Source organism: Podarcis cretensis (assembly GCF_951804945.1).
Source record: "Podarcis cretensis genome assembly, chromosome: 7".
NCBI classification, from domain to species: Eukaryota; Metazoa; Chordata; class Lepidosauria; order Squamata; family Lacertidae; genus Podarcis; species Podarcis cretensis.
In genome coordinates, this window is record NC_137176.1 from 78,469,999 (window position 1) to 78,485,151 (window position 15,153).

Genomic DNA, 15,153 nt, shown 5'->3' on the forward strand with positions numbered 1-15,153 from the left:
GAGGTCCCTTCTTAACGTGAAACTGTTCTTAACTTGAGGTACCACTTTAGCTAATGGGGCCTCCCGCCGCTGCGCGATTTCTGTTCTCATCCTGGGGCAAAGTTCTTAACCCAGCGTACTATTTCCGGGTTAGCGGAGTCTGTAACCTTGAAGTGTTTGTAACCTGAGGTACCACCTGTATTCGCATAATGCCAAACTAGCACTTTGGTAAGCCTTTAGAGCTTAAGAGGGATTATTTCAATACTACTACAGTGGTACTTCTGGTTACGAACTTAATTCATTTCGGAGGTCCATTCTTAACCTGAAACCGTTCTTAACCTGAGGTACCACTTTAGCTAATAGGGCCCCTCGCTGCACTGCCGCTGCGCGATTTCTGTTCTCATCCTGGGGCAAATTTCTTAACCCAAAGTATGATTTTTGGGTTAGCGGAGTCTGTAACCTGAAGCGTCTGTAACCCGAGGTACCACTGTAATTCTTAGCCTGGTAAAGAGGAGACTGGGAGGAGATACAATAGCCACCTTCAAATATCTCAAGGGCTACCACATGGAATATGGAACAAGCTTGTTTTCTCCTGCTCTGGGGCTAGGACCCATACAAATCGATAAGTTGCAAGAAAAGAGATTCTGGCTCAACTTCAGGAAGAACTTTCTGACAGTCAGAGCTGTTTGACAGTGGAACGGACTCCCTCGGGAGTTTGTGAACTCTTCTTCCTTGGAGGTTTTTAAAGCAAAGGTTTGGTGGTCATCTGCCCAAGATGCTTTAGGTGAGATTCCTGCATTGCAGGGGGTTGAACTAGATGACATTTCGTGTCCCTTCCAGCTCTACTATTCTATGATTCTCATGTGATTCTAAGATTCTAATTTGATCAGCTTTTTTTAAGAACACCTCTCATCTCTCCCTTCCCTATCAACACAGGTTTGTTTGAAGAATTCATCAGATCTCTCCCACATTTATGCGGAGAACAGATTTTACAGAGAGAGAAGAAATTGGCTCGTGCCCAAGCATTGGCTTTGAATCACTGCCGGAGTGAGTAACAGGGAGAACTGATATAAACCACATTTATCTTAATTTGGAGTTTAATTTGACACTATTTACATTTGTAAGCCCTGGAGAAGCTCGTAAGTTCAAATATTGTTTAGAAGCGTTGTCATTAAGAAAAATTACAACTGCACATCAGGTAACTCAAACCAGGCTTAGGATAATGGGTCCCGTCACCCCCGAATTACTTCAAATCACATATTCTGTTTTGGGTTTTTTGAGGGCAGGGGAGTCTTTGCCTGCTTGCAGGGCAGATAGATAAATCGGAGGGTGCGATGAAAGTTTAAAACGAAAACCAAATACCCAGTAGAGATTTTTTTTGTTTCAACAAGGCACAAGTAGTCTGTAGGAACACCAGGATAAGTGGTTTGTTGTATATCGTTGAAACAATCACTTCCTTACTGGAGCTAACGTGATATGAAGATTAAATAAAAACATTTAGCAAGCAAGAAATAGAAAACAGGGCTAGTTATGAACCCAGTGCTCTACACAGTGAGAGGAGTGTAAATGATCAGAACAGGCTCACTTCAGATTGTCACCCAGCTCCTGGGAGGGGGGACACTAGGGGTGGCAGAGCTGCCATTCTTCTCCCTACCTCATGGATTTATTCCAGTCAAGGAAATAAATGCCTCTGTACAGCTGTACTTGTAATTCAATCCCACTGGGACCATTGACTTTCTTCTTAATTTGTGTGAACCTTGTTAAGATTGGCTTTAAGGCTGCAATCCTATACAGGCTTACTTAGGAGTATGTTCCAATGAAACCCCGCTAAGATCAATGTGGTGGGTATTTCCAAATAAATAAAAAATGCTGCCTGAATCTTACTTCGGCTGACTACAAGCATCTTCCATTTTCTTCTGAACAACAAGCTAAGCGCTAAGGGAGGATATTTTTTTTTTTTGTACCCATTTGACAAAAGCTCCAGGTGAGGCCTTGGAAAAAGGAGCTCCCACTGCAACCTCTTTTTTAAGCATATGTGGGGAGCAGCCCCATAGCCTTCAACTACAGGAACAGAACAGCAGAAGCAGGGGGAGAATATAGGTGCCAGCTATTTTCCTGCATGCTTTGGTGAATTGATAGAGCAAATAGCTAAAGGTAAAGGGACCCCTGACCATTAGGTCCAGTCATGGCTGACTCTGGGGTTGCGACGCTCATCTCGCTTTATTGGTCGAGGGAGCCGGCGTGCAACCAGCATGACTAAGCATGACATGTGGCCAGCATGACTAAGCCGCTTCTGGCGAACCAGAGCAGCGCACGGAAACGCCGTTTACCTTCCCACCAGAGCGGTACCTATTTATCTACTTTCACTTTGATGTGCTTTCGAACTGCTAGGTTGGCAGGAGTAGGGACCGAGCAACGGAAGCTCACCCCGTCGGAGGGATTCGAACCGCCGACCTAGGCTCTGTGGTTTAACCCACAACGCCACCCGCGTCCCAGAGCAAATAGCTAGGTGTTAGCAAATGGCCGGGTTAAAAAACAACAACACTTCCCACTGCTCCTTCCCAAACTTCCTGTGGCAACTGTTGGAAGTAGACACAAAATTCATGAATTGATATGCCTCATTTGCTGAATTAGTGAACGGTTTGCATTTTATGTAGATTACACTGTTGAGGTTTGTGACAACTGAAAGATGGGAATTCTATCCGTATTGCTTGACAATTCGTTCTTGACTGGTTCCTTCTGATTTCCATGCTGCACCGGAATCACTGCTTGTCTTAATCTAGTTCAGTGAATCATGAAGACTTTATTTAATTAAAAGAATACCTTGGAGAAAAGTGCATTATTAATTGTCTGCTAGAAACGACAAACATTTATTGTTGTTATTGGTTGCAAATGAGAATAAATTACTGGAACAAATGCATATTTTTTCCTAGGTAGCTTTTTGTAAAGGTGATTCACATTTGCCTCCAGATTGTTTTTCTTTCTTTTCTTGGCAGCAACATTCGGTCAGAGGTGATGTTGTTACTTCAGTAAATTGTTATTGATTAACATCACTATATACCTTGCGTTGAGAGTACCATGTCAGTAACCAAAGAAGAAGAAGAGAAGCTGAGCTTTTGTGTTCTCTATTGCAGAAAGGCAGGAATCTGCCAGACAGCTCCCGGTGGTTTCAAGCGATGACCTGAAAACCTTGCTGACATGTACCAGAGAACATTATTTGGAGTTGTGGAGCACCAGCCAGCTAAATCGTTCTGTAGCACCTGTCAAAGCCAAAGTCCAGAGTACAGCTTGTGGTAGGCATAATTTGGTTGCATAGTTCTTATCATTTGGGGAAATGCTGGCTTTCGATACTTGAGGTGTATATTTTAGGACTCATCTGATTTCTGTGATTGTCAGTTGTTTTAAGCTGTTTTTAATATTGTGTTTCAATGTTGCAACCCACCCTGGGACCTTAGGGTGAAGAGCAGGTAATAAATCATCATCCTCCTCCTCAATATGTCTACAGTCGTACCTTGGAAGTCGAATGGAAGTCCGTTCGACTTCCAAAACATTCGGAAACCAAAGCGCAGCTTCTGATTGGGTACAGGAAGCTCATGCAGCCAATCGGAAGCTGCGGAAGTCCTGTCGGACGTTCAGGTTCCTAAAGAACGTTCACAAACTGGAACACTCACTCCCGGGTTTGGAGGAGCCAAAACGTTCAAGAACTAAGCTGTCCGAAAACCAAGGTACGACTGTACCTATCAATCATGACATTCTTTCCCTTAAGGATATCAGTGAGCGTGCTACTCCGTTGGTGAGAGCAGGGAAACAAGCTAGAGAGCAGCAAAAACTGGAGAACTAAGCAAGTCAGAATGTGAAGACGTGGTTTAAAGTTTTTAAGCTGATTTAATATCCTGGCTCGTTTAGAAGCAACTAATCATAGTTTCCCTCTTCAGATGTAACAGGAAGCTGCAGTAAAAGGCAGCTTTCTTGGCCTGGCTGGAGTGAAGCGAGTAAAAGAAGTTTGTTTGTATCTTGGCTTTTTAATATTACTATTCATCCAACTTTTGAACCGCACTCCTTCAAATTAAGCTCTTAGCGTGGTTTACAATTGTGTCATGTAAAACAGCCTAAAAGCAATAAAACACGGATTAGAGAGTTAAAACAACCACTATAACAACCACCAAAAATGTTAAAGGGAATGCTCATCAACACCCTGGTACAATGCCAGCAGAATTAAAGCAGCAGGCCTTAACCAGTCAAATCAGATTCCTCCAACAGCCTGGGTGAACAAGTGTGCCTTAATCTGGCACTAGAAACGCAGAGATATAGGATGCAGTGGCTGACTTCTCTCGCCTTGAAGGCCACATTGAGGGTTCACCACCTTTCTTGAGGGCTGTGCGCCAGCATGTGCACACACTCATGGGGCACACACGGTACACACAAACACAGCAGGGAGTGGAGGGAAACAAGCAGCTTAATTCCAAGAAAGAGGTGCAATGCAAGTCTTCCAGACCAGTCATGAAAAAGCACACAAATGTGCCTTTTTAATGAGTTACCAAAAAAGTGATGTTTGGTTGATTTCTTTATTTGTTTGTTTGAATCCCATTATTCCAATCGGTTGAGCGGACCTTAAGATCGACATCCAAGTACAAAATGCATAAAGTGAAATGCACAGCACATGTTTTAGACAAAAGTTAACATTTTAACATGCTTTTCTGATCTTGCTATGTTCTAACGCTCTTTGTTGATCATTCCAGCTGTAGTACAGTCAGAGCTAATAGGATTCATTATAATGGTGTAGGCAGCAGTTGCCACAGGCGTTGCAGAATCTGTTGTACAAAACCCTTAGAAAAATGCAAACTTTTGAGTTACAGTGTTACCTCGGGTTACATACGCTTCAGGTTACAGACTCCGCTAACCCAGAAATGGTACCTCAGGTTAAGAACTTTACTTCACAATGAGAACAGAAATCGCGCAGTGGCGGCCCGGCAGCAGCGGGAGGCCCCATTAGCTAAAGTGGTGCTTCAGGTTAAGAACAGTTTCAGGTTAAGGACGGACCTCCAGAACGAATTAAGTACTTAACCCGAGGTACCACTGTATACAGGACTCCCATGAGGTATAATGGGAAGCTGGTACATTCTCTGCTATATCTAGATTTTGCAGGGAGTTATGGTATTGTTTTGACTTTATTTCCCCCCCCCCCCACTTTCCCCCACCTCCAACGTCTCACATTTAGAGCTGAAAGATTCAAATCCTTTGAAGTGGCCAGAAAGAAACGTCCTGCAGAACTTGGAAAGCACTGAAAAAATTAAACGAAAAGCCAGGTAACATTAACATGGCTTAAATGTTGGCAGCTTTTTAATAAACCACACTACCTATTCAGCACCAGCTATTGGTGTAGTTAGTGATTTTTGTTCATCTCTTTTGTTTCCCTCGCCAGGGTTTCGGAATTACTTGCCCATAAAGAAGGCCAAAAGGGCCCTGTGATATCACTTGATGCCAAAGAGCTGCTGAAGTATTTCACCCCAGAAGGCCTGCCCATTGGGGATCTGCAGCCTTTACACGTTCAAAAAAGGTAAGGCCTTGTTAGGCATACAGCGCACTGTTAAATAGTTCATTCTTTAAGATGGTAATCCTGAAGGATGGGATTGCCTTTTTGAATCTATGTGAGATGTTTTTCCTAATACCTCCTTCAGGTGCCTAATAGTAATTTCTCTGCTGCTGAAGGTGTGTACCGCACCTGCAAAATCAATAATGGGACAGGGGTGGGGAATCTTTTCAGCTCCATAGACCATTTCCTTATCATGATTGTTTGGGGGGGGCGCAAGTTTAACGGGTGGGTGGGCCTGCCCACCTGTCAATCACCTGGCAACATTTGAGAGTTGGGTTGCCCCAACCATTTGCCAAAACCTTGCGTGGGGTTCCCACATGCCAGCTGCCCGTCAGGCTCTTGGGAACTTCAGCGCAAGGGGCATTGCAGTTTGGAAGTGCTCAGCGGAGGGCTGGAAAACGCTTTTTCCCCTCCCCTCCCCCCCGAAGGGAGCAGGAAATATGAAGCCTGCATTTTACAGGCTGCGCATGCCTGCTTTCTGCTGGCACACAGCCAAACTGAGCAGTGCAAGTGCACACAGCCAAACTGAGCAGGATTTCGCCCAGCCGTTTGTCAGGTGTCCAGCAGGTTGAATCCTGACAAGACAGAAGTACTGTTCTTGGGGGACAGGGGGCTGGTGGGTGTGGAGGACTCCCTGGTCCTGAATGGGGTAACTTTGCCCCTGAAGGACCAGCTGCGCAGCCTGGGAGTCATTTTGGACTCGCAGCTGTCCATGGAGGCGCAGGTCAATTCTGTATCCAGGGCAGCTGTCTGCCAGCTCCACCTGGTACGCAGGCTGAGACCCTACCTGCCTGCAGACTGTTTTGCCAGAGTGGTGCATGCTCTAGTTATCTCCCGCTTGGACTACTGCAATGCGCTCTATGTGGGGCTACCTTTGAAGGTGATCCGGAAACGACAACTAATCCAGAATGTGGCCTCTAGACTGGTGACTGGGGGCAGCCACCAAGACCACATAACACCGGTCTTGAAAGACCTACATTGGCTCCCAGTACATTTCCGAGCACAATTCAAAGTGTTGGTGTTGACCTTTAAAGCCCTAAACGGCCTCGGCCCAGTATACCTGAAGGAGCGTCTCCACCCCCATCGTTCAGCCCAGACGCTAACGTCCAGCACCGAGGGCCTTCTGGCGGTTCCCTCACTGTGAGAAGCAAAGCTATAGGGAACCAGGCAGAGGGCCTTCTCGGTGGTGGCACCCGCCCTGTGGAACGCCCTCTCACCAAGATGTAAAGGAGATAAACAACTAGCTGCGGAACGCCCTCCCATCAGATGTCAAAGAGATAAACTACCTGACATTTAGAATACATCTGAAGGCAGCCCTGTTCAGGGAAGTTTTTAATGTGTGACATTTTAATGTATTCTTAATCTTTGTTGGAAGCTGCCTAGAGTGGCTGGGGAAACCCAGCCAGATGGGCGGGGTACAAATAATAAATTATTATTATTATTATTATTATTATTATTATTATTATTATTTCCTGCTGCATTGTCTGTGCACACTTGTTCCCTGCTGGAAATAGGCACACATAGCCCAAGAAAGCCTGTAAGGCATTCTTATTTCAGCCCTCTTTCCCAGAGCGAGTGCAGAAACAAGCACTTTGCAAGCTCTAAGTTTTTTCCCAAGCATTGGCTTGGGTGGCATGGGGTGTGGTGAGGAAGTCTCTTTCTCTCAAATAGCCTATAGTTGGGGGCGGAAAGGGGGTTGCTTTCTTTGTTTGGCTGTGTGTGCCTGTTTTCTGCTGGGAACAGGTGCGCACAGCTAAACTGAGCAGGATTAAACCCTGTCTTGCCAGCTGTCAATTGGGTGTTAACTCCCACTTTGGCTGCGCATGCCTGTTGCCTGCTGGGAGCCAGGCACCCAGGACCAATGCAGAATTGAAGCCCACCTTCCCGCCCGCTAGTTGACAGCATAAGTGACACCCACCGGTTGAAAGGTGGGTGTGGTTTAGGGAAAATGGCCTCACGGGCCAAGATTGGGCCATGGGCTGTAGGTTCCCCAACCCTGTTGCATACTATGAATTGAGTTTTAACTGTGCCAGAGTAATTTTAGTACTATGGTGCCAAAGTGGCAGACAGTTGCTGTTCTTCCTGTAAAAAAGTTATCCTCCGTTCTAGAAATAAGCCAAAGCTGCAAATTAAAATTAATTCTTTCTTCCTCCCCACCCTGTTCAGTGAAAATACTTTCCTTCTGACGCCAGAGCTGACTCCTCGAAAACTCAGAAGCTTGCCCTTTGAAAAGGCTGCTGGCTGCCATTATCACGGTCTTGAGTAAGTTCCTTTATAAGTGAGTGATGTGAACTGTTCACTCGGTCCTCTTACTCAGTGTAAATCCAATGTACACACACACACACACACACACACACTTCACATTTGGTCTTATTATTATGCAAGTGGAAGCATCATTTGAATTTGCTAGCATCTTGCAATAATTAATTGTCTGGAATGAAAGCGTTACGCCTTTGATTTGAATAGTTATACGTTTTTATGGTAATGGGTGCTTAAGATGTTATGACAGTAACTTTTCACTTTCAAATCAAAGCAATAAGGAAAATTGCTGACAGCCCATGAATTAAGTCTGCGGTTCTATTATGCCAGGATGGGAGGTAGACAGCGGAGGAGGCCTTGGAACAGAGAATATATGCTGTGATGCCTACATTAAAGGATATTGAGCCCAGTGATGGGCTGAGACTCCATGCACATCTTCTCTAACAGCAGCTCTGCATACTCACAGAGGCTGCAGTGTATTTATACTACATCTGGATCCTGCAATGGAAAACACAGCTGTCCTGGGCTTCTGGCGTTTTTGAATCATTCCATGCTTGGAAACGGGGCCCCTATCAGATAACAGAGGAGCAACCATCATTTTCTTTAGAAGTACAGTGGTACCTCGGGTTACATACGCTTCAGGTTACATACACTTCGGGTTACAGACTCCACTAACCCAGAAATATTACCTCAGGTTAAGAACTTTGTTTCAGGATGAGAACAGAAATCGTGCTCCGGCGGTGCGGTAGCAGTGGGAGGCCCCATTAGCTAAAGTGGTGCTTCAGGTTAAGAACAGTTTCAGGTTAAGAACGGACCTCCAGAACGAATTAAGTACTTAACCCGAGGTACCACTGTAGCAGGTTGACCATGTTCTATACACTAAAAAAAATCTCTCTGATAGTTTTATCACAGTGGGTGTCATAGAATCTAGTGTAGTGTACCCTATTTGACATGAAGATGGCTCTAACTCAAACTGTTAAAGTATATTGAACTGGCTAGATTAACAGAGGCAATTAGAGATCACACTAGACAAGAGTTTCAAAAAGCATGGGGGAAATGCAGAGAATACTTCACAAAACAGTGCCCTAAAATATATACCTGGACTTGTTTTTATTAATGTCTGCAGGAGACTTTGTGGATACTTAAGTTATAATTAGAAAAATCTTAATAATTATTCATAAAGGAAACAGTTTATAAGAAGTAAATAAGGAGGCCAGATACAGGATAAAGGAAGTCTTTTGTTTGGTTGTTTGTATTGTTGTATGTTATGCTCACTGTATGTTATGTTCATATTTAATGAGGGTGGATTTGTGTATGGGGGGGTGGGGGGTTTATGTTGTAAATAAAATTCCAATAAAAATTTAGAGGGGGGCGGGAGAAGAAGATGGCTCTAACTTACTAGTGGAAAATGATCTGAATTTATCAGACTGCTCACTAGGTATCCACTATGGCACAAGAATGTCCAAAGTAGATTCCTTTCTGGGAATCCCACAGTGCCCTGAGCTTGTTTTAGTTTCCACTGTGAGGATGAAGGTAAATCTCAAGAATGCCCAATGCATAGTAGCAAGCGGTGGAACATTCCAAGAACGTCTTATTAGAGCCAGGGTACTTCTGCTCTCCTTCTTGCGAAATGCCCATCTTACCCGAGAAGTCCCGAGTATGAATGGGTGAAGTTTAGTCCTTAATCCCTTTGTCCTGGAGAAGTTGGTCTGTTGTGATGATTGCCTGCCTTATTGAAGTATGAAATAGAGGAAGAATTAAGTAGAGCAGGCTGCTTCAGATGGTTTAGTATCTACTTCAAAGGACTTTCCCCAAGCTTTCATGGACTAAGTTGGTGGTTGTCATTGATTGTTAAACACTTTGAAGGGTTGGGAAGCGCAATGTGCATACTGAGAAGCAGTATTAGTTTCTTACAGAAGCTCTTTTCAGTAGCTGAATACAAATGAAATAGGCAGTTTGGGGTGAGCAACAAAAGCACATCTTCCATAATTCCAAATAGACTTCCATAGCACTGTAGCTGTGCAGAGCCCATGGCATTAGGTGGTCACTTGCCCTCCTCTATTTTATTTGCATGATGAGACCTAAACTCAAATTCAGGAGTAGTCAATCTTGGTGCCCGCCAGGATTTGTGAACTACAATTCCCAGTGGAAGCTACTGTCGACAGCAACTGGGCGTCACTGCATTGACTGTTGTTGGTCAAATGTTTTGCTTTTGGATGTTCATCCCAGGGCGCTGTATCTGTTTTCCAGAGTTCAATAGGGCTTGTAATCCTTTTGGATTACACCCAGTATACCTGAAGGAGCATCTCCATCCTCATTGTTCAGGCCATACACTGAGGTCCAGCGCCGAGGGCCTTCTGGTGGTTCCCTTGCTGCGAGAAGTGAAGCTACAGGGAACCAGGCAGAGGGCCTTCTCGGTAGTGGCACCCGCCCTGTAGAACGCCCTCCCACCAGATGTCAAAGAGATAAACAACTATCTGACTTTTAGAAGACACCTGAAGGCAGCCCTGTTCAGGGAAGTTTTTAATGTTTGGTTTTATCGTGTTTTTAATATTTTGTTGGGAGCTGCCCAGAGTGGATGGGGAAACCCAGCGAGATGGGCGGGGTATAAATAATAAATTATTATTATTATTAATTGGTGTCTGGGACTTGTAGCATTTTCTCTCTCTCTGTCTGCCAGTGTCTCTCTCTTTCTCTCCATGTTTGTGTGTGTGTGTTTTGGAAAGTAACGTCAGCTGTTTTTCCATTACTTTATGAAATCCATTTAATTTTACTATTTAGTGTTCTTTGATGGCAGTAGTATTGGCAATTCAGCTACGAGAACCAGACGTGCAAAGTGCATTGTGGCTGGTATGGGGTGGGAGAGCCAAACACCATCTTCAGCAGATTGTGGAATGATTATTAGCACCCGAACATTTTAGTGGGGCTGTATACAAAAAAAAAAAAAAAAAAAAAATGCAGTTTGGAATTTCTTGATTATTATTTTTTAATGTTTCTTTGGTGCTGCGCTTGATCAAAACCAATTTGCATAACCTTTTCCCATTGTCATGAATCAGACACAGCTGGATTGTGGGGGCTGGGGGGGGGGAAGAGGAGAGGAAGATGTTGCCATAAAAAGAGTGAGCAAAGTGACAGCATTACTCAGGATAAATTAATATGTCAGCTCTGTAGAATGGGCAGCAAAGCTTAACTCAGAATACAAACAAGGAAACTCAAAATACCATGAAATGGATAAGCAATAAGTTTTTTTTGTCTTATCAGATAATGAGCTTGTTTCTAGTGGCAAAATTGAATTCATTACTTACGTTGATTAAAAACTCTCTTTTTAGAGGAGGGAATAGACTTCGGGCTATGTATGACAATATTATCTTGGTGACAGAAAATGACTTGATTTGTCCTGACAGTCTGGTGGAAGCGCGATATACTGGTGCTCAGATAATTATAATAGCCATGTGCCTCCATGTTGATTGAATTGTTAGGCAAGCCAGTCCCGCCCATCTTATCTGCTAAAGTGGAAAGTATATGCTTTTAGGCGTAATGGCCAAATTGAACCTCCCTGTTGAGAGAACAAATGATCAGAGAATGGTTATTGCCCTTGGGTCCTATTTGTGCACTTCTTGGAAGCATCTGGTTGGTCACTTTTGAACTCAGAATGCTGGCCACTTGTCTAAACCAGCAGGACTCTTCTAATCCATATGTGGATGTGCTCCATTGATTGCTATATCTGAGATTGCTTTGTGCTCTGAGATTGATTCATCCATGCCTGTTGGCACCAAATATTTGTAGAAGGACCTTCTTTCACCTCGGTATGGGACTCCACAAATAGCTGTCATCACACGCATTCCATCTCCTCATCTGAATGAGTCTTTAAAACAATCCTCTGAGGGATAATACTTAAAAATACTTTTGTATAGTGCATGTGAAGCATTTACGAATAGCGAGTTGTAAGCCTTGCAGCATCACTGTTAAGGCAAGTCATTGTTGTTGTCGTTTAGTCGTGTCCGACTCTTCGTGACCCCATGGACCAGAGCACGCCAGGCACTCCTGTCTTCCACTGCCTCCCACAGTTTGGTCAAACTCATGTTGGTAGCTTCGAGAACACGTCCAACCATCTTGTCCTCTGTCGTCCCGTTCTCCTTGTGCCCTCCATCTTTCCCAACATCAGGGTTTTTTCCAGGGAGTCTTTTCTTCTTGTGAGGTGGCCAAAGTATTGGAGCCTCAGCTTCAGGATCTGTCATTACTACCCCCCATTTTACAGATGGGGAGGACTGAGGCCAAGAGACAGAGGCTTGCATAAGGCCATCTGACGAGTTCATTCATGGCAGATACGGGTTCAAACTGGGGATTACCTGATAGATGGAATATCCATTCCTTCATTTTATTTGTATGCTGCACACACACACACACACACACACACACACCATGCTCAAAGCAGCTTACAACGAAGGAACCGGGGTGCATTTCAAACAAACACTACAAATATAATTTCATAATAACACAGCAAAACAACTCCATAACAGCATTGCTGGAAACATGCTGAGGAAGAGAACAGTTGTAAACCATCTGGCTTCTTTTAGGCTGGAATGCAAAACCCACTGACCAGGAAGTAAGCTCCACTGAGCCTAGTGGGACCTACTTCTGAGTAAGCATGCATAGGATATACAAATAGCATTCTTTTTGATGCCAGCGAATTGTGGGTTGAAGTGTGGCACTCTGAAACTAAGGTGGAATGCGGTTTGATCCATGAGGTCAGTTTTTGCCCTGTATCATAGCAGACTGCAGGAGGACCTTTTCAGAGGTTCACTAGCAATTCAAATAAGGAGAGACATTCTCATACCGAAACGTAAACAAGGGGTACTAAGTTATCCCTTAATTAGGAAAAGACCTCCGTTCTTCTGCAGTGCTCCTCTCAGGCTTCTGAAGCTGTTTCATGTTTCGCTTTAGATACTGCCTGGACAACAGGAGAGCTTTGGAGAGAGACGTGGCATTTGCTGAACTTCAGACTCGCCTTATCCGTTACGAAACGCAGACCACCTGCACAAAGGAGTCCTGTCCCGTGCCCTGTGCGTTGAGCCCTCTGCCATCTCCTGCGGTTTTGTCAGAGCCCGGGAGTGTCCCCGATGGGGAATCTTTGCAGAGGGAGCTGCAAGCAGAGGCATCCAGGTTAAAACGCAGATCAAAGGACCTGGATGGCTTTCATTCCAACAAGAGGTAATATAATAATAATAATAATAATAATAATTAAAAAAAATTATTTATATCCCGCCCTCCCCAGCCGAAGCCGGGCTCAGGGCGGCTAACAACAATAAAACAGTACAAAAGTACAGCATAAACAACACTCTAAAATCATTCATTATAAAATTAATTACCGTATTTTTGCTCTATAACACGCACATAGTTTTTAGAGGAGGAAAATCTGTAGGCATGCCACCCGTAGGCATTTCCTCCATAACACGCACAGACATTTCCCCTTACTTTCTAGGAGGAAAACAGTGAGTGTTATGGTGCAAAAAAATACGGTAATTCAAGCCACTGGCAACCATTGGGCCAGAGCTCCGCGAAGATTCTCGAGGGAGGGAGTCAGGCTGTGCCCTGGCCAAAGGCCTGGTGGAACAGCTCTGTCTTGCAGGCCCTGCGGAAAGATTTCAAGTCCCACAGGGCCCTGGTCTCTTGTGACAGAGTGTTCCACCAGATCGGAGCCACAGCCGAAAAAGCCCTGGCTCTAGTTGAGGCCAGCCTAACTTCTCTGTGGCCTGGGACCTTCAAGATGTCTTTATTTGAAGACCGTAAGTTTCTCTGTGGGGCATACCAGGAGAGGCGGTCCCGTAGGTACGGGGGTCCTAGGCCGTATAGGGCTTTAAAGGTTAAAACCAGCACCTTTAACCTGATCCTGTACTCCACCGGGAGCCAGTGCAGCTGGTATAGCATCGGGTGAATGTGATCTCGCGGCGAAGACCCCGTAAGGAGTCTCGCTGCAGCATTCTGCACCCGCTGGAGTTTCTGGGTCAGTCTCAATGGCAGCCCCACGTAGAACGAGTTACAATAATCCATTCTGGAGGTAACCGTCGCGTGGATCACAGTAGGTCAGGGCGAGAGAGGTAAGGAGCCGACTGCTTAGCTTGGTGGAGATGGAAAAATGCCGCCTTCGTTATAGCTGCAATCTGCGCCTCCATGGAAAGGGTGCTGTTGAAGATTACACCCAAACTCTTAACGGACGGTGCTGGCACTAATTGCGCCCCCGCAAGAGATGGGAGTTGCCCCCCCCCCCCAATCCCATATCCCAATATGCAGCGGTGTAGCTAGCTGCTCAGGCATTCGGCTCGGGGGTGCTGCAGGCGCCGCCCCCCCCCCAAGTGGTAGGTGGCCGCCCAGTGCGCCCCCAACCCCAGCTATGCTAGTGGTGATATGCTACACTTTAAAAAAAAAAGTGAGATATTTTGAGTATGTGTAAATTCAGCTCTCTTTTCATTCCGAAGAGATTTCTGTGGCATAATGTTCAGATAATCTTAATCCTCTTTTGCTAATTCCTCCCTCCCTGCCTTATTTTTCCTGTGCGATAACCTTTCGTTAGCTTTGAATATGTTGAAACAGGACCCGAAGGCATTTTTGCTTGAGCTCCATAGGGCTGTGTGATGGAAGACGCTGAGTGAGGGTCACGCCCCACCAAACTGGTTCTGTTTAGATAACTCACTGCCAGATTGGATGAAAGATCAGATGCAGAAATGTGTTATGTTTTCTCTCCTGTTTCAGATGGATAATTTTTAAATGCTGGCGTCTGACACGATTTGAGGTGTTTTAATGACAAATCGAGCCGCGCACAGAACAGAATAATCTTAACATCTGTTTTGTTCCCTCAACTCTTCTTTCTAGGTTGCGGAAATCTGAAAGCACAGATTCTCTCTTGTCCCAGACAAGCGGAAGCAGCGGGAGTCGCCATTCAGGAGTTGTCACAAGGCAATGCCAGGAGATTTCAGCCTCTCTGCCTTCAGTAGCTGTGAAACAGTCTCACAGTCGGATGCATAAAGTCGCCCTAAAGAGCAGCTCAGCAAGCCAGAGGTGTGGCGGAAAGCCAGAAACATCGAAGCCCACAAGGGAATCGAGATCTCAGAAGCATACACGGGTAAATAACTTTTTCCGGATAGCTAAAAATGAAGTTCTGTCTTTGCTTTTGCTGTCCCTAGATTGAATAAGGCAGGGCGAAGATTAGACCCATAAATACAACAAATTACTTGCCATCCTCTTTAGCCAGACCTTTGAGTCTCTTCTTCAAATTCCCATGCTGCTCCCGTTGCCAAGAAACTCAGTTCCGCTCGTACTCTGCA

The 15,153-nt window shown here is 44.9% G+C and overlaps 1 protein-coding gene across 1 annotated transcript in view; it reads left to right on the forward strand.

The window, feature by feature from the left end:
* Positions 1–15,153, forward strand: part of MTBP (MDM2 binding protein) — a 35,610-nt gene that overhangs the window by 17,338 nt on the left and 3,119 nt on the right. The window contains exons 13-19 of the mRNA XM_079984294.1: positions 916–1,026; positions 3,114–3,272; positions 5,198–5,285; positions 5,402–5,536; positions 7,739–7,834; positions 12,776–13,042; positions 14,702–14,951. Coding sequence (XP_079840420.1) covers positions 916–1,026; positions 3,114–3,272; positions 5,198–5,285; positions 5,402–5,536; positions 7,739–7,834; positions 12,776–13,042; positions 14,702–14,951 — 1,106 coding nt within the window. The remainder of the gene's footprint in view (positions 1–915; positions 1,027–3,113; positions 3,273–5,197; positions 5,286–5,401; positions 5,537–7,738; positions 7,835–12,775; positions 13,043–14,701; positions 14,952–15,153) is intronic.